Here is a 23,319-nt window from a genome sequence, read left to right on the forward strand (position 1 = left end):
ATAACTTTGTGCCAGCAGGAGTAAGAGGATTTAAAAGGCAGAAGGAGGCATACACTAACCAGAAAAATTGTAATCAGATTTTATTTATTTCAATCGTAAACTTACCATATTTAATTAAAATCGAAAAACAATAAAATCACAAGTTTTTGGGCAAATTAAATTATTTCAACCGCTTTGGCATAGACTGAACTTCGGTAAAAGCAGATGTATTTTGCTCCACTCATCCAAAATCACCTTCTTAGATCCGGCGACTGCGGCGGTGAGTGCAGCTCATGTTTTGTATTATAAAGCAACCACTGCTTCACACTATGCGCAGTATGCTTGGTCGAGAGTGCTCGACTGTGAGATACCCGCTACTCATAAAAAGCAAAATAAAATGAATAAAAGCAAAATATTGCGATATTATTCTCAAAATATACCGAAATAATATACCACAAAATACTAAAAATATCTCAAATGGTATATTTTGTGCATAGTGCAAAATATACCAGATTGTCAGCCAAAACAACTGTGACCTCTAGTAATACGCGTTTTTCACCATACAAAAGAATTTCTTTAATAACTTCGACAATTTTTATCTGATCGTAACTAAAGAAATCACAAAGACTTTAGTTATTATTATATGTATATACCAAAATTCGCTCTACTACGACTCTAACTTTAAAATTTCGCTTGTTATTCGAGTTTTGTCAATTTGTGGGCGTTGCAAAAATTTGAAATAAACTTGATCTGCGTGCAAAAATAAATGCTGTTGAAAACAAGTTATAGCTTTATCTCTTATAGTCTCTGAGATCTAGGTGTTCATACGGACAGATGGACAGACGGACATTGCTAGATCATCTCGGCTGATGACGCTGATCAAGCCTATATATTCTTTATAGGGTCGGAGATGCCTTCTTCTACCTGCTACATACATTTCCTGCCGGCACAAAGTTATAATACCCTTTTACCCTATGGGTAGCGGGTATAAACTTAGAGGCAAAAATACACATTTATGGGATGCACCTACCAAAATGAAATATTAATTATAACAAATATGAATTACAATATAAAATTATAAATAAATATATTTGCAAAAACACGACCATGCAGGAAGAATACAATGCAACTACACAGGAAAGAATCAACTTGGATGACGTCAATATACCATATGTATGTATGTATTTAATAGTAAACACATATTTGCAAATTTCCGTATCTAATTTAAAAAACACTTACCACCCGAAAAGTAAGACGAACACAATGACTTTCTGGACTTTTCTAGAACACAATTAAAACAATAGATTAAAGTCGCCAAAATTAGTTTTACGAAATAAACGTTTATAGGAAAGTTAATTATTAACATATTGACTAAATAAATACCATTAGCTTTAATATTAATTTTAAATAATTAATGTTGGAGCACTACAGCCAAAGTTTGTTCTCTTTAAAGTGCGATTAGCAGATGGGAAAAAGCTTATTAAAGCAAATTAAATAAACATGTGTTCATGAGTTTAATGCTATTTTTAGAATATACTGATAGATTTTTAGAAAAATCAGGTTTATCATTGATAAACTTATACATTTAAGAGACAATGTGTCTTTATTTTGTTTCAATTCGATGTTATATATTTTCATCATTTTTTGCCTCTGTCGGATCCACTGAGCACCGAGCTTTTAACTGTTGGCAAAGGGTTTTGAACATCAAGGTGTCAGATTTTCGTTCTTTTATGCCGAATTTGCTCTGATCACTAAAAATTACTTTGTCCAAAAGGCAAAGGATCTTGGATGCATTTTTTTGAAATTCCACGCGCTGTTTTTTTATTGACGGGCGATATGAAGGATTGTTTTGCGCAACTCAGGCATGAAAATTCTAATTTCTAAATTTTGCGAACTGTCTCATCATCTATGTAAATCCTTCTTTTGGTTCTGTTGTATGTCTTGGCTAATTTTCGCTACCCTTGGATTACGCCCCACCTCCTTCAAAACATTCCGCTTTTCACGATCGGTCAGCTTCGGCCGCCTATCAGAACGTAGCTTAGACTTAACTGTGCCTGTTTTATTAAAAAATGTAAGGACTTTTTGAATCCACGAATGCGGTTTGTAAACAAGTTCGCCATTTAAAATGTCGATATGGGCATCGCAAAATGTAAATGCTTCGGCCTCATTCCTCCTGCTTTTGCTGTTGGAAAAATATAGGAAAACTATGAATATTTGGAGATTTCGATTTCTTTCATGATGCGCCATGCAGCAATAAATTATATTCGAAATGCATTCATCGCACTTTCTGCTCAGAATTCACAAAATTGCAAAGACATTTCAGTCGTAAACATTCGTCGCCAAGAAAAACAAGGAAAAAAAAGTGAATTGCGGTAGTCGTTGGTCGCACAGTTGCCAAACTTCAGTTCAAATTGGAAAAACAAAATCCGCCAAATGCTATGAAGTTCTATTCGCTGCAATAAAAGAGTTGTCTTCAGCACTGAGTGACTTGTCAGTATTATATGGTTAATGATAGAAGCGAACGATCGATTTGCAATCCTTAGAGTTCATCGAAAGCGATGTAAAATTCATGATGAATCGGTTCGATTGTAAAATACGTTTCAAGAGAAGATTCCAAGTGAAATTGGCGATGTATATTAAAACACAATATCACCAAATAATCATTTTATTTCACTTTCTCGTATATGTTTGTGTGTGTGTGTGTGTGTGTATATATATGCATATGAAATGGATAGAAATCATTAGGATTCTTGATTTGTAATTCGTTTTTTTTTGATTTGTTTAATGTTAAATTTGTAATGTGTTAGTATCGAGTGCTGAAATTGTGAAATTCTAGGAAATAAAATAAATATATGTATGTATGTAGTATGAATAATAAATATGTATACGAGTAGTTTGATTTCATTTCGATGAATAAATAGCTACATATGTATATAAATAGTTTAGTTTATTGGCTGTTTTCTCATATCATCTCTTTAATCTCCTTTTTATCCTCTTCACTAAGCCAGCTATGCCTGTACTCCTCCTCTCTTTCTATTTCGCTCTCTCTCTTTCTCTCTCCGTCTCTCCCTCACTGTGTCTCTCTAGTGATCGCTACACTCGGGGGAAGTCAATAAAATGTTGCTCGATTCTTCGCCAAGAAATTTGTATCGTTTGCGCTGTTCTAACTATGTTACCTATCTCTCTGTCGCTCGCTCTATCTCTCTCTGTTTGGTTGTGCCTCTAGTTCTTCTCTCTTCTAGCTGCTCTCTCTTTCTCTATCTCTCTCTCTCTCTATCTCTCTCTCCATTTTTGCTCTTTCTCACTGTTTCCTCAAGGATCATATTACAATATGCTTTCTTTGATTAACTTTAGAATTTGTTTTTGTTTTTAGCATTTGCTTTGTTTTTCTTTGTTGTTGTTGTGTTGTTGTTTTTGTTGATTTTTTGTTTTGTTTGTTTTATTAACAAAAATTTCAAAAAATAATGTTTTATAGACGTTTTGTAGTTGTTGTTGTAGTTTTCTTTTTTCTTTGTTGGATATTCGATATGCATTTGTTGTTTGTTTTGCTATTTAACAATCGGCTTTTTAAAGATGTACGTAGTATGTCGAAGATGGCATACATCGAGATATACAATATATATAATTCGCTCGAAATTATAATATGTTCATTTTTGCATCTTTTTTGTTGTTGTTTGCTCTTGTTTTCTTTTTCTTATTCTTTTTTGTTTTGTTTGAAGTTACCTTTACGAGTGTAGTATAATAATAAATCTATGTTTATTAATATTATCATTATTAAAATTTATCAATTATTATATGATCTCTCTGCTCCACGGCACATGGGAGAGCTTTGAGTAGGGGGGTGGATGGGGAGGGGTGTTAGTGGTGTTGGGTGGCGTTGCTTTACAAATCGGTCTCGCCATAGAGAGCTGTGCTGAACGACATATAGTCCAGGGCGCCGGGCACGCCATTGGGTCCCTTGTATGGTGGCATGCGCTGGATGCAGTATTCGGCCTGATCTGGTGGCAATTCACGGCGCAGCTCATCGGGCAATATGTATGGCTAGAGGTAAGCGAGAGAAAGGAAAGAGATGTAAGTCAAGATTCAAAATGAAATTCAAGTATAGTTCGATCTTCGCTTACCTTGTCGGCGGCCAGGATTCGGAAGGAATCGATGACTTGCTCGGCAGTGTCGGTGTCGGTGCTCTCGCGGGTCATAAAGTCGAGGAAGGCATCAAAGTGCACGTAGCCGGTGTTGTTGGGATCGACGACAGCCAAGATGCGCTGGAAGTCCAGGTCACCCTGACGATCCTTGCCAATCGAATAGCCCAGCGAGACGAGGCACGATTTGAACTCCTCGGGCGTCAAGCGACCGGTGCGATTCTTATCGAAATGATTGAAACTGGAGCGGAACTCGTTCAGCTGCTCCTGGCTGATGCCCTTGGAGTCGCGTGTCAGTATTTGATTCTCCACCTCGTTGATGTTGCGATTGATCGAGGTCAGCAACTGCTCCCAGCCAACGCGCAGCGTTTCCATCGTGTAGTTCGTGTAGCGATTCTCAAAGATCATCGACTCTTGGACGGCCTGGTGGATCTTCTCGAGCTCCTCGATGTTTGGCTTGTAGGCATACACCGCCTGCTCGTACTCCTTCAGACGATGCAATTGATCCTCCAGCGAACCCTGCAGTCCCATACCGATGGCTGTGACCGCATCCATTTGACGCTCGATCCAGGGTCCAACGGTGTTGGCCTTCTCGGCGAACTGGCGACGCAGCATCTCGTTGTTCTGCTGCTTGCGCAACTCGTTGGCCAGCGTTTGGTCGCGCTGTGGCACCAGTTGACGAACATCGCTCCACTTGCGTGTCATGTCGTGGGCGGTCAACGTGGTGTAGGGATTCTCGAGGCCACCGGGTATCTGGTGTTGCTTGACAATCGATTCGACCTCACGCACCAGGTTCACAATCAAATTGAACTCCTTGTCGGCTTCGCCGAGTGTCGCCTTGAATTGATCGTGCGCTTGGATCAGACCCTGAATCTCCTCCATGGTGTGCACAATGAACATATCGACCAGATCCTCGCGTGTGCCGTCCAACCAGTTGTTGAATGGCGCCGCCCTCTTCGCAAACTCCAAATGCAAGATATCGATCTTCTCCAGAATGCGTTCAGCCTCATCCAAGGCGGTGCGACGACGCTGGGTTAGGGCACCGAGACGATCCCACTGATCGCAGATGCGCTGGCAACGTGCGTTAACCGACACGCAATCGTGGTACTCCAGAGTGCTGTAGCAGAGAACGTGAGAAGAGAAGTTAGACGACATCTTTCTCCAAATGATCATTTAACGAATACGGATGATATCCCTAATGATATTGAAATGAGGTAAAGATCGATGAAGATCGGTTTCAAATTAAAACCATTAATTGATGTTCATGACAAGATGGTTTAGAAGATCAAGGTTCTTCTGTCGATAAAAATGAACGTTGATTATGCGGGAAAATAATTCAACTAACACTCAAAATGATCATCGAGACGAGAACTATTGTGAATAACAATGAGTAATGCAAATCTGCAGCTGATCGTTGAAAAGCACATTGAACTGCTAAATTCCCCCCGTCGATTACAATGTGATGAGAACGTTTGAAAGTTATCTATGATCGTTTAACCTAACCTCACACTTTGTGTAGTTCGCCCATAACGAATGGGAGCGTCCGAGGTAAGCATTGGATTAGTAATTGGACAAACAATTGAGCGACAGTTTGAGGAGAGAGCATGGGGAGGAACTTGTGAAAGGAAAGCAAATTTACTTGAGCTCCTGGGCAATGGCGGCAATTTGTTCGACGCGATCTTGGTGGGCGGCCAGATCAGACTCAAAGGCTTCGTGCTTCTTCTTGAGGGCCTTCAGCTCGTTCAGCTTGCATTGACGGAAGTCCTGGGACTGCAGCATCTCTTCCTTGCCGCGGGTCCAGTCCTCATGGGCATCGGCCTACGAAGTCAGAGAGAGAGATGATGAAAGCTGTTACGATTGCTCGAAGATTACAAAGCGTTGGGCGCTCACCTTATGCTTGAACTTCTGGGCCAAATGTTCGAGACGCTCCAGGCGCATGGTCTCGGCGAGCAGCCATTCCTCGAAGGCCTTCTCGGCGAGCTCGAGACCCTTCCATGAGTTGGAGATGTCAGACACTGTCTTGCCCTCGGTGGGTAAGTAGGCTGGACGGTTGGACAGACGCAGCTTCGTCTGCAGAGTGTTAAAGTTAGTTTCGAGTTTTGCTTTCTGCTCAACACGTGGTGGCTTGTGCTTGCGTCGGTACGTGCGGTACTCTTCAAGCTTCTTCTGTACTCCGGCCAGCGAGTTGTCCGCCTGGCGGGAGTTGAGCCATGGCATGGTGCGACGGATCCATTCCAGCAGCTATACGCGAAGGAGAGCAGAAAGGAATGCCGAATGCAATTAAACGTGAAAGCGAAATGAGTGATCAGCTTTCGAGCGAGTTCACAAGTTGCAACGAGTCATTGGAGAATGCATCCTTGTAATCATTGCAACGAGTAGCAATATCACTCGCTAGATCAATTTAAAGCGTGCAACTTACATCGCTGGCCAGACGTTCGTACTCCTCCATGAGACGCTCATTCTCCTGGTTGACCTTGAGCACCTTGCAAATACGGTTTGCAGCCGTTTCCGCCTGTATCGATTGTGAACGTAGGTAGAAGGTGTGATTAGCAAAGACTTTGTCACTCTCCAGCCCAATTACTCTGAGTGTTGGGGATTTACGCAAACGCAAAACAACCAAACTCAGAATTTTCGGAATGCAAAACGAGAACGAGACGAGACGAACGAACGAGAACGAGCAATACAAAAACGTAACGGGAAGGAAGGGGAACGGAACGGAACGAAACGAAACGGAGCGTAACGAAAGTCGCATTAGTTGAAATTGAATATTAATTGAATTGAAAAAGCCCTTTAGGGAAGCAGGCAGGCAGACAGGCAAGCAGTGTTCCAAGCAGCTCTCAAGGATCATTTGCCAATTGGTGTTTTTCCTCTTCCTCGCGTATCCTTGCGCACCGTCGACAGTGTAACGAGTTGCGAATAGCGTGTGGCGAGTAGCGAATAGCGTGTGAGTGTTTGTGTTCATGTATCAGACAATGAGGGAGAGAGATAGAGAGATGGGAGAGTGCGAGCTGAACTATGGATAGGCTGTCGATAACAAAATTGCACCAATGGCAAAGAAATGTTGATATGAGAGATTCAATAGATGTTGAGGCAGAGATAAGGAGCAGTGGGCAGCAGTAGTGATGGCAAATGGAAATGGGAATGGGGGTGTAACAGACCTTTTGGGCGCCACTGAAACAGTGATAATACGATGATACATAGGTCATGACAGCTCTCTCATCGGGCAGCGCAGTATTCTGCAAGTCTGCATGAGATCAATGATGTGGTATGGTGGTATATATTTTGTATTTTTGTTGGTTTGATTGTTTTGGTGTTTGGTGATCGTGGTGGTGTGTTGTTGATGTTGTAGCATTATCGTTATCATTATCGTTATCGTTTTGTTGTTGTAGCGAGAGCAGTAGCAGAGTATTGTAGTTGTTGTTGTAGTTGTTGTTGATGAACATTGCAGTGCAGAGCGACAGCGAGAGAGAAAGAGAGAGAGAGAAAGAGAAAAAGCAACAAACATACAAAATTGAATTATTTGTCGGTTAGTCTTCGGGCAAGCATATCATGAACACAACTTAGCAAGTAAACGCTCAATATGCAAATAGTACTCATAGTAATATAATATGCCGATCTGCAGATATTTATGTACATATTTCACAAACTCAAAATCAGAAATCCCCGATTAATGGATATTACTTAAATTGACGCCTCTTTTTTAATACTTTCGATATTGTTTTTTTCAATTTTAATTTTATTTAGGCGAAGTTGATTTAAATTCGTTTTATCATCGATCCTAGCGCGAAGTTTACATTTTCTTGACCTTTCTCACTTTATTTCTACCTTCATTTACAATTCCTCTCCGGACATGAACTTTCCTTACAGGGCATATTAATATAATAAATAGTATATCTGATATTGAGCGAGTTAGTAGCTTAATAATCATAACTTAAAGCATGCCTAGGGATTAACGCATTGGACTTGAGCTCAAAGCACGCTTGGATACGATTCACAATGGTGCATAATTCAAGCATGATCTGAGCTCAAAGAGTCACAATAATAAGTACATAGAGTAATACATATACATAAATATATTATACAGTAATCAATAACATAACATGAGAGAGCAGAGCAGAGAGCAAATGGATCAGATGCAACATGCGCAGGAGCGAGAGAGATGGAGAACTGCGTGAGCTTTTGCTTTTTTTGAAAGCTCACCAATACCAATGCGGCAGATCTCTCATCGTATTAGTACGGGGAGAATGGGTTAGTTAAATCGCTTGCTGGGCACAGCATAAAGCGCACACACTGTGTACAGAGATGTGGTCTGCAGTATATACTCCTTGAGTATATATCATATATATACGTATGTCATATATATCCATCTAGAGATCAGTGTTTGAGTTATTTTGTTGTGTATTATTGGCGTTAATACATCGAAAACAAACAAGAAGACGAAGCGCATTCTTTGGCGGCGGTTGGCGGTATTTTTTTGGGGATTTCATGTTTTTTTTTTGTTTGTCTCCAAAAAAACAAAAACTGCAATATATATAGTATTGCATATAGGCATATGCGAACGAGAAATGGAATATATATAGTATATATAGTTCATATTTATGTGTATCGAGATGTGAAGTTTAGTCACATTGTAATTATTCGGGACGTAGGTGTATTGTCTTGTGGGTTCGGGTACATGCGTCACATTTCCAACCTGTTGGGCTCCCTGGAAGGCGTGATAGTAGCAGGAGACGTACGTCATGATGGCACGTTCATCCGGTTTTGGAGTGTTGATTAAATCTGTCATCGATTCGCGGTTGTTGTTGTTCGTTGTTGTAAGAGAGAATTGAAGCATTATCATTATTATTAAAACTAACTGATCCTACGCTAGAAAATACTGCCTAAGTCATCAAAAATCACTTATCTTAAGAGCTAGCTTAGATGATGAAGCTGGAATATACAAAAGGAAATGACTGCGAACATACCATCTGGATCCAACATCCTTGGAATATCAAGATATTTCTCAGCAACATCGAAGGCAGTGTTCAGATTCTCCAACGGATTGTCTTTGGAAAGCTTGGCATAGTCGATCAGATCTGGGCGATGACGATGGATGAGCGCACAGAAGGCCAAACCGTCCTAAATAGATTGTGTGCATTATATTAGACTAATATATTCGCAATATATGTTACATGTATGTAGTATAGATTCACGATTTCATCACACAGACACTTACCTTGAAGGACAGATGGAAGTTCTGTACGTTGACGTTCTTGTAGGGCGCCGTCTTGCGCTGGCACCACAACAGCAGACCCTCCTTGGCGGTCATCTCCTCGACGGAGATGTCCTGAATGGCGAAACGCAGGATGATCGTCCAGATCATGCCCAGCGTCATTTTGAGATTGCCATCGACGATCTCCTCGGCACCAATCGACACCAGATGCACGCCCTTTGATGCGATGAAATCAAGAGCCTTGTTCACGTTGGCGATTTTGTGGAAACGCATCTTGCCGCGATCGGGCTTGGGCAGAGTCTCGCCGGAAATCACCTCCAGCAGCAGCATCAACTTGAGGCCATTGCGGAAGTCCTCCTCGATGTTGTCGATGGCAGTGCCGGCCTTACGCAAATGACTGTTACACCACGCGGTAAATGTCTGAAGAGCGCAACGGATGTTACAAGATTACAAATATATTTTAGTTGTATTCTGATTCTAAGCAATTTACTTATAGAGACTCCTAACATAATGAGAAAATACTTCTTAACCACAAATCAATTCATTAAAGTTACCAACAAAATTATCATATCTGTATAAATATCGTTAATAATAATAATTATTGTGGTAGCTATAAATAGAACATTTTAAGACAATTCTCAGAGTGATCTTCTCTTAAAGAATTGAATGATTTGAACAAGCTTTTAAGTACAAGGAACTGACATATCAGTTAAAATAAAAATAATCAATTGTCCTATTTTACAGTTAAGGACTAGTGAAATACATACATAAGTATATCAGTGAATTACCCATTATTGTATACCTACATATTATATCAATATTAATGGTTTTCTTCTAGCCAAGAATATCGAATATAAATCGAGCTCAACATTGTTTATTTCCTAAAATTTGGGGAGCTGCGGAAGAGATCATAAAAAAGGGAAAGGGGAAGAGGAAGTGGAAAAGGAGTTTAGACAGCCCCAACTTTCTTTAAGTTGAGACCCTGAAGAACAAAAAAGCTCAGCCACAAGCACTTTTGCCGGTCTGGCAAGGCTGCTGCTGCTGTGACGGCAAATGCACCGATAACGACAACAACAACAAGAACAACGGCGACGCCGACCGCGACTGCGGCTGACAGTTGCAGTTATTTTTCACCGAATGGGGACAGACAGCAAGAACAAAGAGAAAACAAGAAAAAGACAATGTGCATGTGTATGTAAGTGTGTGTCCGTGTACATGTGTATAGCCATACATTCAAACAATAAATAAACCAGTTTTTTTTTGCACACACTTCATTATTTTGGAGTTGCGCCGACGCTGCTGTCTGCGTTTTTGGTGCTTGTAAATTTACAACTTGTATATGAGTTGCATTGTTTTGTTATTGTTGTTGGGCATGGCACGCCCACACGCCCGCCAAATGCAGCTGGGCCACAGTAATGAGACTGTGTGTGTGCCTGTGAGTGTGAAACCATTCAGCTGGGCATCCAAAACTCAACTCAATGATCGAAACAAACAGTGAAAAGGAAAGCAGCGGACATGATTTACAAATGCGTAACACATATCGATAAAGGTTCACATATATCGATATGCATAACAATGGACAACCGCTAGATTAGAACGTCGTAGGGATGGTAAGCCATCCCCATCTATATGCATACACAATATTTTTCTGCTGTCTTTCACTTTGCCCGTCACTAAGCTGGGAAAATTATGTTGGAAAAGTAAATGAAAGACGAATGATAAATAAATGGGAACAAAGTCGGGCTGCTTTGGCTGCTTTATTGCCCATTTAGCTGCTTACAGTTACACATGCGTGCGTGAGACAATGGGACAGTGACAGTTTTCGAATCAAACCAAGTTGAGATTGTGGCGCTGTCGCTTTGTCGCTGCTGCTTGAGGCCTGAGGCTGTAAGACGAGCTTAGAAGACGACAGACGACAAACAGCAAACCGGGCAGCCGCAGCAGCACAAGAACAAGAAATGCAACTGTTAATGCAAATCGCTCTTAAGTCAGTCTGCCTGGGTGTATTCGTGTTTGTGTGTTTGTGTGTGTGTATCAAAACGGGCGCTGGGGACAGACAGATTACCTCTGCATTACATTAAGCACACAAACAATAACACGTTCAACTAGGCCAGCAGTGCAGTAGAAAGAGAGCACAACATACACACACATTGATGGTGTGGACAAAGAGAGAGAGGGGATAAGCCGCTGTCTCAATGCTGCGTTGCCAAACGAGTCGTTGGCGCTTCCCGCTAGCTAGTTAGCTACACACACACAACATACATATGTATGTGTGTGTGGGGCTAAGTGCCTGCCGCATTCCGTCGTCAACCCGTTTGAATGTCTTCCTCTTCTTCTGTTTTTGCTGCCGCTTTGAGTTTTAGCTGCAGTCAAAGCCGTTATCAGGCAGCGATTTTCAAGCTATTCAAGCTTGCTGTCTGTTCTGTTCTGCTCTGCTCTGCTATTAAGGCATCTCTGATCTCTTTGCGATTGAGCAATCGGTCATTGGTTCTCACGACGCAAATTGCGCACGCGTCAAAATAACAAAAACAACAAAAAAGCCCAAATAAAATACAAGCACAAGTCTAACAGACGCCAACGCTAACGACAGCGATGATGGCGGGAGCTTTCGGTAAAAAGCTCTTCAGCTACGCGCACTCGCTCTGGCACACACCATTTTTAGCTGAATGTAATTTGAGGCGGCCTCATAGCATGGACTCATTCGCACACACACACACACACACGGACATAGAGAGACAGTCAGGCGGCGTAATGGGGTGAAGAGCAAGAGCGAGAAAAGATGCTTTCGCATTTTAGTTGCGCTACACAAATAATCGACAAGCGAATATCGATAAATAGCTATCAAATGTTGTTGATCCGTTGTCAAAAACCAAAAAGCGCAAAAAAATGATTTGTTATTGTCGCTTCAGTGCACACGTTTAGTTAAGTCATTGTCTATGGCAATCCTGCCAGCTGGCAAATGTCTAACACCTGAGGCACGCACACACACACTCACAGCAGTATAACCTCTGCACAATCACACACTCACACAAAATGTATGCTGCAATGTGGATGACGCATAGGCTGCTGTTGAATCACATTCACACACATATGTATGTACACTCACACAGGGACAGTTGGCCAAGCGAACGAAAAAAGATCGAGAGTGAGGAGAGATAGAGAGAGAGAAAGAGAGTGAGAGTCATCGCAAACAAAACAACAAAACAGCCTACGCCTACACACCTGCACAGCTGCCCCAAAACCCACCACACCTTTCACCGCCCACCTCCCACCACACCACACTAAACCACACACAGTGCAGAGCAAAGTAGCGCGCTTGTTCACACAGTCATCAGCCTTCCATTTTGGCCAATGTAAACACATGAAACAACATCAACCATAACAACAACAACAACAACAATTTGCTGCTTTCATTATTTCAACTGCTGCTGCGTCTTTTATAATGACGAGACGAAATTCTATGGTGCGGTAATTTACGATTACGAAATGTATATATAGATCAACTAGTTGATACAAGTACTCGCCGCCCCCTTCCCCCTCCATCCCACTCTCTTGTTCACGGTTGCCCCCAGCGAGTGTGTCAAGCTCAAAAATCAAAATTGTTTGAAATCAACAATTTTCTTTGGCCAGGAGCATTGCAGGTGCATTGCTATGTGTGTGTGTGTGTGTGTGTGCGTGTGTTTGTATGTGGAAATTGCAGCGCTTCATAATATTGCTGGCTATTTATATTTGTAAATTGTCTGCCCCTCCCCTCCGTCTACCCCTCACCAACCCATTCATCGGCGTGTCAAAACCACAACCTTGCACTAAATTTACCGAATTTTTCTTTTTTAATGCATATACATATACGCTTTTTAGCAATTTTTAGAATTATGTATATAAATATCTGCGGCAAGAAGAAGCAGACGGGGGACTTTGGCTGGCTAATTAACAATATTGAAGCATTTGATGCGCTTCATTTGCTCACAAAAAGATTAAAAACAAAAGAAAACCCAACAAAAAGAGCAGTACCCAAATATATAATCGAGAATTTTCAAACGTTAGATACCCGAAATTCAATTTTATGAGACCTCTAAAAGAGCCTGGAATAAAATAAGTTATGCGATCGTTATGAAACTATTTGAAATTTGTCAGCCAAGACATTTTTTAGCGATAGTAAAAACATTATTTTGATATGCAGTTATTAAATAAGCTAAAAAAGAAACGATTTTCTATTTTTCGATTCGATTCGATTGAACAGGAAGTGAGCATTATCAAGTTACGAATTAGGCATAAATGTCTCTCGAATTTAGAAGCTTTAGCTCTAAAAGTCACTGAGATTTATGCGACTAAAGAGGAGAATACTTATTTAGTTGATGTTTTTACACCAAGTTGCAATACCCTGCTATTAAAAGTGGAACAGGTATAAACATCATTTGCCAATTTATCAAGAGGCAGTGTAAAATGTTCGCAGCGGGAAGGGGAAGATTCATGACCCACTGATTGAAAAGCTTATCGAGCAGGTGGGGGAGAGGAGGAGGAAAGGAGCTGCAGCTGGGAAGCTGCCATTGAGTCATATCTAACAACTATTTAAACAGTGGCAGCATGTTATTTGTTATTGTTGTTGCACAGTAACGGCAGCCGCTTCCGTTGAAAACAGAACAAGACAAACAGCGACGACAAATGCCGTTGAAAGAGGAGAAAGAGAGTGAGCGAGAGGTGAGTACTCATTTAAGTATGGGGTGGTGAGGTGAGGTGAGCTGAGGTGAGCTGAGGGGAGTCAAGTGCAAGCACAACATAATTGAATGGAGAACATTGTGTTTAACCTTCGGTAGATTGTTTGGCGTTGACTTCGGTTCGGGGGCTTTGTGGTGGGTGGCTAATTGAGTGGGCGAGGGGATTGCGGGTGGGTGCGTGGGGGGCGTTTGTTCTATCGCTAGACATGGCCTTAGCAGGTATTGTCAAAACAGCGCAAACAGCAACAACAACAGACAGAATAAGACAGAAATTGAGGTTTCCAGTGATAAATGATTGTGTGTCGAACGATATTCCTGATGCCAAGGCAACCACTGCCATCATCATCAACAACAACAACAACAACAACAACAGCAACTATGTAGAAGAAGAGCAAGCAGCCAAAGTCAGCCACCAGGCAGAGCAAATAAAAAAACACTTATTTTTGTTCAACATATTTCAAACATTTAAGAAAAGAACCATGAAACGAATCTATTTTTAAATTGTGCGCTGAGCTTTTCGTCGGCTACTGGCTCGCCGCCTCACAAATATTGAAACATAATCGAAGAAACATCTACATATACAAACGGATATATGTATGTATGTATGTATATATTGTATGTCTTCTACTGATGTATGTATGTATATATGCTATATCTACATCAGAGTATATACTCTATACTCTATATGTCAGCTATAGAAACTACTGACGATCGCATACATTTTATATTTCTCGACTATGGTAAATTCGACTTTGCTTCTTCGCCGCCTCAATTCTACACATTCAATATGAATAGTCGATAACATCGATGGCAATCAATTTGTCATCTCTAATTAAATCTCGAAATCAAGTTGGCAGCACTGGTCAATGGTCAATGGCCAATGGCTAATGGCTAATGGCCAACGGCCAACCCAATTAATTCATGAATAACAGGAAGTAAGTGTAAGTAATGCATGTTTTGGTCACACTCACCTTCTTCTGTTGCTTCTCCCACGCCGGATCAAGCAATCCCTCGCGCTCCCATTCCTCCTCCTGCTCCATATAGCCATCTCCGTACTCCATGGAGAGTCCGTTCTCCATCATCATGTTGTGGCTGTTTTTTTACGGTGCAGTTGCTGGTGGTGCAGTTGCTGTCGCTGCTGTTCGATTGAAGGGGTTGCACACTTTTCGTTATTATATCTCGATTATTTTGTTTTTTCTTTTCTTTTTTGTTGCTTTTTTTTGTTTTTTGTTTTGTTTTTGTTATCAACAGTTGCAGTTGCTGCTTGTGTGTATGTGTGTGTGGGTGTGTGTGTGGGTGTGCAAAACTGTTTTAAGCTTAATTCTGCTTCTTTATCAATTCGATTCGAATTCGCAAATGGATCGTTCGAAGTTGGGCATAGAACTTATTCAAGGGTGTAGGGGGGATCGATCACAAACAAGAACAACAATAGAGAACAGTGCAATGTATGTATCTGGTGAGAGGGGGCGGAGGGTAGTTCGTTCGTAGATGATCCTTAAAAATTAATCTGCAATATGCGAGAGTGAATAGCACAAATATTTTCATTAGCGATCACCCATAGATAATTTCATAAACGGAAACGGAAACGAAAATGTAAATGAAAACGAAATGGAGACGTAAAGTGCACAACAAATATATTGAGGGGCGACTTTAAAGGGTCTCGCCATAAGAAAGGTTCATCGATCAGTGATCGATTATTTCAAAGACAGCTTGTTAGTGCGATCGATGAATGCGAATTGTAGATCTTCGGTCAACAAAATTTGATTGGTGACAAAAAATATGTAAAAACATATGTGTTCATAAAAATCAAAAAGAAATAACGCAAACAATTTGGAGAAGAAGCAGAAAAACGTTGTATAACCCACAATAATTTGGCTACTTAATTTATTTTGTTCACATTTTCGCTTTTTCTTCGTTTCGTTTCAATCCGTTTCGCTTCCATTTCGTTTCATTTTCATTTCCATTTCGTTGCGTTGCGTTGCGATTCGTATTGGTATCGTTTTAAAAATAGTATGTTTTGAAAAGTTTTATTTTCGGCGTCAACGTCAACGCATGTGCCCCGTGTATTTGTTCAGAGAGGAACTGGGGGAAGGGATTGGATTGGATTGGATCGGATGGGATTGTGGATGTAGTACATATTTGAAACAATTTTGAAAATGTTCACACAGACACACACACACATACATACATACATACATATATATATATATATATATATATATATATATATATATATATATACATATATATATATCACGATGTTGAGTAAGTACTCAGACTTTGATTCAGACTCAGTTTGGGATTGAATTTGAGTCTGTGGTTCAGATTGTGATTCTGAATACGAATGTCATATGTATGTGCGATATATATGATACATATAATTGGGTCGATCCGTTTCAAAGTATTTAGCACAGATATAGCAATAATTTTTCTTTTGCCATTTTCAAACTGATATATATAAAAATGTATACATATACATACTTGTAGTTTTTCGGGTATTTGTGAATATATATTCTTATATACATATATATATATATTCACATATATACCTGCATATATACCCGACTCACTCACTCGCACGCACACACACATTCGTAAATTGTTCGTTGAAAAAGCTTCTTTTTTATAGCAATATATCGATATACTATATGTAGATATATATGTATATATCTTTATATATTTAGTGTACGTATTTTTTCAACCAAAAAAAAGGAAAATTATAGTTGTTTTTTTTTGTTTGTTTTTTTTTGTTCCTTTTCAGATTTTGTATACCAAAAATTTTCAAAATAAAAAAAAATGTAAAAAAACCAACAGCAACAACAGCAACAATAACAAAAACAACAAAACAATATGTATGAATACAATTGGAGGAAATATCTACGTTTGTCGCTTGCAAAGAGAAAGACCCGCTCGCGTTGATAGCTAACTCAAAACTGATGTCGCGCCAGCAAAAACTGAATATCGTACGTGTGCGACGACCCAGAAGTGCCGTCGTCGCAGCAGCGCAGCAGTCAAAGAAAACTGTGCAGCAGCCGACGCAGCAATAACAACAACAACAGTTACGGCATGAGCAAATGCACGACGACAACGACAATGATCGCCTCTCGTCGTCGTTTTCGTATACACACACGAAGATCCCACGAGCGAGTGCGCACTGCGCACCCACACACATACAGCTGCAAGCGACAGGCACGCACACACACACAAGCACACGAATCATACATGTGGGAGTGGGTGGCAAGGCAAAGAAGAAAGTATGAATTCGGCCAGCAAACACTATTGTTGTTATTGTGCTGTTTCAGTGATGCTGCGCGAGTGCGCCTATGCATGTGTGCATGTGTGTGTGTGTGTTGTCTGGCATCCAAAGAGAGACTCGATAATTATCGATATGTACAAATGCAAAGAGAACAACAACAGGTAGAAACTGTTAGCAAAAAGCCGTTAGCTTTTGGAAATGCAACAACAAAAAAAACAAAGAAAACTGAACGGAACGCACACACCAAGGCAGCGACGGCAGCAGCAACAGCGGCCAGAGCAGCGGCAGAACAACAGCTTCAGAGCATCTGCATTTGCAGCTGAATGAAGCGAAACGAGCCACCCTGTCATTGTATGCGTGCCTGCGCCTGTCTCTGTTTACGTGTGCATTTGTGTACGTGTGTGTGGAACAACAACTTGTTGTTTGCTGTTGCTGTTGCTGCTGAGGCTGCTGCTGCTGATGGTCAATGCGTATCTGTCAGCTTAGAGCTGTCCGCTCCTTCGTCCGTTCGTCTGTCTGTTTGTCACGTCTGTTCGGGGTCGCGCTGTCGCATCATACGCCCCCGCCTAGCTACAAAAATAGCAAATTGTTAATTTCGCTTCGAAAACTCTTTTCCAATACATACATATGTACTTGTATGTGTGGACCGAAAATATGCTTAGGAAGCGGTGATGGGGGCGGGGAGCACATGATTTTTATTGGCATGCCACTTGGTTTTTCCGTGCAAAACAGAAGATCGAACATATAATATTTACTCGAATAAATACATACGTATGCGATATACACATATAGACAGATTATTTATGAAATTGATTAAATATTTTATAGCGCTAACGCAATTCGAAATGCACACACACACGCGTGTGAGCTTTTTGCTGTGTGTGTTGGTGCGAAAGGACTGCAAAGCGGAGCAAGCAGCGGTAGGCAAAAAAAAAGCTCTCGCTGAAAAACAGTCAAAAATGCTAGATTCAACCTCCAGATAACAAGAAGAAGAAGTAGAGTGGGGCGGGGGTGTAAACAGGGTATTACGTGGTCGCAAAAAAGAAGAAAAAAAAAAAACGCTTGTCGAAATCGTTTATTTTTGGCCCCATAATGTGCGTCGTCAGCGCGGCAATTCTTGTTCTTTTTCGAAAACAATATCTATTTTTAAACGTTTTGTGCGTTAATACCATATTTCTGAAAATATGTATTTCGACGCAAAACATACATAAATTTAATAAAAATTGAAAGAAATGCCTGCAATACACACATACTTTATGTTTATATACATTCATATTCACGATCAGCCATAAAGCAGACACACTTTCTATGGAAGCTAGTAGCAGCAACGTATCTTCCTCCCACAAGTTCCGTGTTTTTTTTTCCGGGGCAACACAAATTTCAAATTTCGATTACAGTAAACCCAACTTTATTCACATGTTTCCATTTTCTTTTGAAATTCTTCTAATCGAAAAATGAATTCGATTTGAAATAAATGCGTGAGTTAGAAAAAAATACATTTTTATCAAGTAACAGAATGATTTTCTTTATTTGAAATTTTGATTTTTTAATTTTTCAATTGTGAAATATTTATTAAGTTTCCATTTTCCTCATAAAAAAAAAACAATTTTTTTTTGTTTAGTATATTTTTAAAATTAGACAAACGATTTCAAATCAAAATTTAATAATTATTTCACAACTTTTTGCATTTTTAGATAAAAATTATATTTTATCTCTTGTCATTGTACAAAAAAAGAGATAAAAATACTTATTTTTATAACACAATTTTATTTTATTTTTTAAATTATATTAGGTAAGTGATTTTAAATCAAAATTATTTTTCCAAATTTTACATTCAATTGGTATTTTTCTATACTTTAACAAAAAAAAAAAGATTCTTATATATTTTAATACAATTATAATATTTACGATCCCTGCTCTCAATGCAATTCAAATCCAGCAATATTATTTCGGTAATTTTCGAAGCTAATTGAAATTTGATAAGACTGTGATAATTAAAATAGAAGGTGTAATTTCTCGAAAATAAGTCATATACTTTTTATTTGCATTTCAACCAAAAGTTCCGCTGCCAAAAAAATAAATGGAAATATGAAAAGCTGAAAATTGGCATATGTTATGACATCTAAATTTAAATAAATCATAAATTGTGCAGACTCAGGAATTTGGCAAAGTGGCAAAGTTGAGGCGGCGGCGGCAACGTCAGTGGAGCGATGTGAGCTTAGCGAGTGTCTACTGTAATGCAACACATCCAAATATCCAAATCATTTCGAGGACAATTTCGCCCGTTCTCTTTTGCACAAGGACAAATGAAGGCAAAAATAACAAACACACACATACACTCTCGGGTATTATATCTATAATAACATCGACATCTACATCGTCAGCGAAATCGACTTGGACATCGCAAAATCTACAGCTATATAACACTATATAATGTATATTCGTATTTGTATTCGTACAGTATATTAATTTTGCATGTATTTTATAACTTGTGGGTATAATTATTTTAAGAAATAATTACAATGCTTGTTACAGATTTAGTTTAGTTGTATGTTTTACATTTATCATATAATATGTTTATATATATATATATATATATTTGTATATATATACATGTACTACATACATATAACTATGTTTTGTTTTCCTTTTCGATTTTTTTTTTGTTTTATCGCAAATAGGGCGATAAATGTAAATAGAGGGAGAGAGTAGGGGGCAACATTTTCTAGTATACAAAAAAACAACAATGACATATTTTATATTTTATGTAGTATCATCTCATATTAAATTAAAAGGGGTAAGTGGGGGGAGAAATGCGCATAAACTCAATCACAATCAATCGATTCCGATCCAATCGATCATCGATCATTTTTCTATATATCTATTTCCAGGGACATCGATAACGATAACAGCGCATCATCATCGTCCTCGTCCTCATCAGCTGCAACTCATTCGGGCTTGAGCGTCAATCCTGGCGGCGGTTGCGATTCCAGCTGCTCAATGAACAGCTCCTCCAGCGGCCGATCGCTGATGATGCGAAAGAAAAACAAGTGATCCAAGCACTTCAAACTGATCGAACGCAACGCAGGCAGCCGCAACAATAGCTGAGCAAAGCGTCCATCATCGCCGGGATGCTCGACGCGACAGTGCTCATCGAGGCAGGCGTAAACCTTCTCGCGACAGAGCTCGATGTCCGCTCGATTCTTAATGCCCCTGATGTCCGGATTGTAGAGTATGATCGCTTTGAGGCACGACAATTCCCGTCGATCGAGATTCAAGCGTTTCATCTTCACACTCAACTCTGACAGAATGCGATCGAAGATGGAATGCACGCCCGCCTTGATGGCGCTATTGCGATGATACGAGAAACTCTGGTTGAGGAACAGCTGCTGTGGCTGCATCACCGGCGATCGCCGCTCAAAGGCGCTATCCCCGTGCCCCATGCCGCCGAGCGAGTCGTCCAGCGACACAATGCTGCACCAGGCGACGTTCGCGATCAGCAACTCGTTCCATGCGGCCTTCAGCAGTATGACCTGATCGTCGAGTGGCAGTTGGGCAAAATGTGGCATGAGGCGTGCATACTCTACCATCTGATAGAGCTGTTTGTTCACCACCTGGCACAGGGCGGAGACGGCTCCTTTGTAGTCCGGTTGCACGGTGGAATTGGGTCCAACCCGCAGAAAGGCGAGCGCTTGATCGCCACTGTGCGTCTCTGCCCGTTGCTCGGCGTCCAGCAGCCGTTCGATGGTGAAGTCGCGGGACACATTGTTGGCCATGAACTCATCAGAGGCGCCACCCAGATTGCTGCCGCCGCCGCTGCCAAGATTGCTGCCACTCAAGTTCCCGCCGCTGCTGTTGCCACTTGCGCCTCCAACGGGTCCGCCACCGAGTCCACTTGCATTGCCGCTACCAGCGCTGTTGCGTGCCGCCGAGCTGCGTGCCCCACGCTGTCGCTCCTCCTGCACCGCCTCGCGCTTCATGCCGCACGACAAGCACTTCTGATAGCGACAGTATTGGCAGCGATTGCGCTGCCGCTTGTCGATAATGCAGTTGCGATTCTCGCGGCACGCATATGTGAGATCCTTGCGCACGGTGCGCTTGAAGAAGCCCTTGCATCCCTCGCAGCTGTAGACGCCATAGTGCTTGCCACTCGCCCGGTCCCCGCAGATGGAGCACAAGTGCTTTGATCCGCTCAGCGGATGATTTGGCGGATATTGTTGCTGCTGTTGCTGCTGTTGTTGCTGCTGCTGTGATGTGGCGGCCATTTGATTGGCGTTGTTGTTATTGCCACCGACTCCGGGAAGCACGTTGGCCATATTCATGGCCTGCAGAAATGGGGGCACGGGACTCTCGGCCTTGGGCGAAAAGCTGCTGTTGTTGCTGTCATTTAGCTGCGAGATGTCCGGCTTCACTTCCTCCTTTATCGGCCCCAGACGAAAGCCAGCGTCCTGGTCACAGTTGTCCATGTTTCGCTTGCTTTCTTATTTTGCTTCGTTTTGTTTGTTGTTTCGTTTCGCTTAGTTTCGTTTTGTTGCTGTTTTTTGTTATTTTGTTATTTCGCTATTTTGCTTATTCGCTGTGTGCGTGTTTGTCTGTCTGCTGTGTTTTGTGTCTGTGTACGTTTTTGGCGACTTTCGCCACTGCAGCAGTTTCACTTTGCGGTCGACAGGAGCGCCACCGTGTCGTCGTGTCGTATGGAGTTTATTTCTAATGCCTCGCTGCATCAACAATTGCAGTTTGCAGCATTTACATAACTTTTGCTGCTTTGCATCTGTTTCTTGCCACAGCACACAACACACACACAAACACGAAAAAATACAACTAAATAACAGCAGCAACAACAACAACAATAATAAGCATCAAGTGTAGACAGGCTTTCTGACTAATGATTAAATACTTTTCGCGTCGACATTTTTTTCTCAACAAAGACGCGCAAGTTCACCACAGCAGCAAACTTCAATTCACCACCCGGTTTCACACCAGAGCCGACGACCAGTGTTGTCCAGTGCTCGCAGTTGCGGCGCGCAAAAAACACATCAAAACCAAACGCAAAACAAAAACACAATTGGTTGATTTTGCTTTTGCACAAACAGCACAAATTAATTATGCTTGCTTGACAAATATTTGCTTGATTTTTTTTTTGCCTTTAGTTTGTGAGTGCAAAACAACCCTGATTTGTGTGCTACCACCATCAAAAAACAGAGTTCTCACCACAAGCACAAAACGCACAGCGCGAGCCGCAAAGCAACTCTGTATTGTCTGCGTCTGTCGCAATACAATTTTTGTTGTACTTGCAAACGCACAACATGAACACACACATATTAGCGCAACAGACGCAAAAACACACATACAGAGAAACAATAGCGACCCTCCTTGCACTACACGGCATATGCAAAATTTACAAATACAACTGTAAGCACACACACAAACATGCACAGACATATGGACAAAGCGCCAATTCTCCGGCTCCGGCCTCGTCCCAAATAATCACACAAGGCAGCAACAAAACAATACTGAGTACGAGCCTCCTCGAGATTATTGGTTAAACAAACTATGCCAACAATAACAACAACAACAAGCAAACAAATGCTTTCGTTTACACAAGGTAGTATTTGATATTAAAATGTTAGAGAAATGTTATAGAATGCACAATGCAACTTACTTGCATGCGCACTTGTTTGATTTCACGCAAAAATAACTCTATAATGCGTCGTTTGTTTACACCAATTACTTAATTGTTGCACACTCACATACGCACACACATCAAATTGTTGATGGACAATTGATAGTAGCAATTTTATCTGTATTTGCAATTGTCTTTATTTACCGAACTACTGATCTGCTGTCCAATTCAAACGCACTGCAGAGTTTACAGTGCAAACAAAGTACGCAAAAATACTAAAACTAAATTTGCCATCATAAAATACAATTGATTGACTGCAGTCGTCTATCGTTATCGAAATAATATAGTAGTATTGCCCGCCAAATATTCGAATATCAACAGGGAAATGAAGTAGT

General features: G+C 40.8%; 2 protein-coding genes across 5 annotated transcripts; both read right to left on the reverse strand.

Annotated features, from left to right (window-relative positions):
- Positions 1-2,630: 2,630 nt before the first annotated feature.
- On the reverse strand, positions 2,631-17,029 carry LOC132796921 (alpha-actinin, sarcomeric). 4 transcript variants are annotated; one of them, XM_060808281.1, is made up of 10 exons: positions 16,927-17,029; positions 15,017-15,183; positions 9,334-9,750; positions 9,083-9,236; positions 8,746-8,897; positions 6,538-6,630; positions 6,009-6,359; positions 5,758-5,936; positions 4,101-5,235; positions 2,631-4,020 (listed from the first exon to the last, which is right to left on the reverse strand). In XM_060808281.1, exons 2-10 carry the CDS (start codon positions 15,128-15,130, stop codon positions 3,862-3,864), a joined length of 2,754 nt encoding a protein of 917 aa, XP_060664264.1. In that variant the 5' UTR covers positions 15,131-15,183; positions 16,927-17,029; the 3' UTR covers positions 2,631-3,861. The 4 variants fall into 4 exon arrangements, with proteins under 4 accessions (XP_060664264.1, XP_060664266.1, XP_060664265.1 ...); XM_060808283.1 differs by lacking the exon at positions 8,746-8,897 and adding an exon at positions 7,277-7,362 and having other exon boundaries at positions 15,017-15,552; positions 16,927-17,006; XM_060808282.1 differs by having other exon boundaries at positions 8,812-8,897; positions 15,017-15,552; positions 16,927-17,005.
- Positions 17,030-20,047: 3,018 nt separating this feature from the next.
- On the reverse strand, positions 20,048-22,246 carry LOC132796922 (protein ultraspiracle). The gene has a single exon (XM_060808284.1). The coding sequence runs from the start codon at positions 21,765-21,767 to the stop codon at positions 20,250-20,252; it is 1,518 nt and encodes a 505-aa protein (XP_060664267.1). The 5' UTR covers positions 21,768-22,246; the 3' UTR covers positions 20,048-20,249.
- Positions 22,247-23,319: the final 1,073 nt, after the last annotated feature.

Source organism: Drosophila nasuta, chromosome X (genome assembly GCF_023558535.2).
Source record: "Drosophila nasuta strain 15112-1781.00 chromosome X, ASM2355853v1, whole genome shotgun sequence".
Taxonomy (NCBI): Eukaryota; Metazoa; Arthropoda; class Insecta; order Diptera; family Drosophilidae; genus Drosophila; species Drosophila nasuta.

Coding starts and splice junctions, on each gene's coding strand:
- LOC132796922 (XM_060808284.1), bottom strand. CDS start 21,767: ATGGACAACTGTGACCAGGACGCTGGCTTTCGTCTGGGGCCGATAAAG.
- LOC132796921 (XM_060808281.1), bottom strand. CDS start 15,130: ATGATGATGGAGAACGGACTCTCCATGGAGTACGGAGATGGCTATATG. Junction 9,237..9,333: donor ACTTCCATCTGTCCTTCAAG/GTAAGTGTCTGT, acceptor CAATCTATTTAG/GACGGTTTGGCCTTCTGTGC. Junction 6,360..6,537: donor ACGAACGTCTGGCCAGCGAT/GTAAGTTGCACG, acceptor CTTCGCGTATAG/CTGCTGGAATGGATCCGTCG.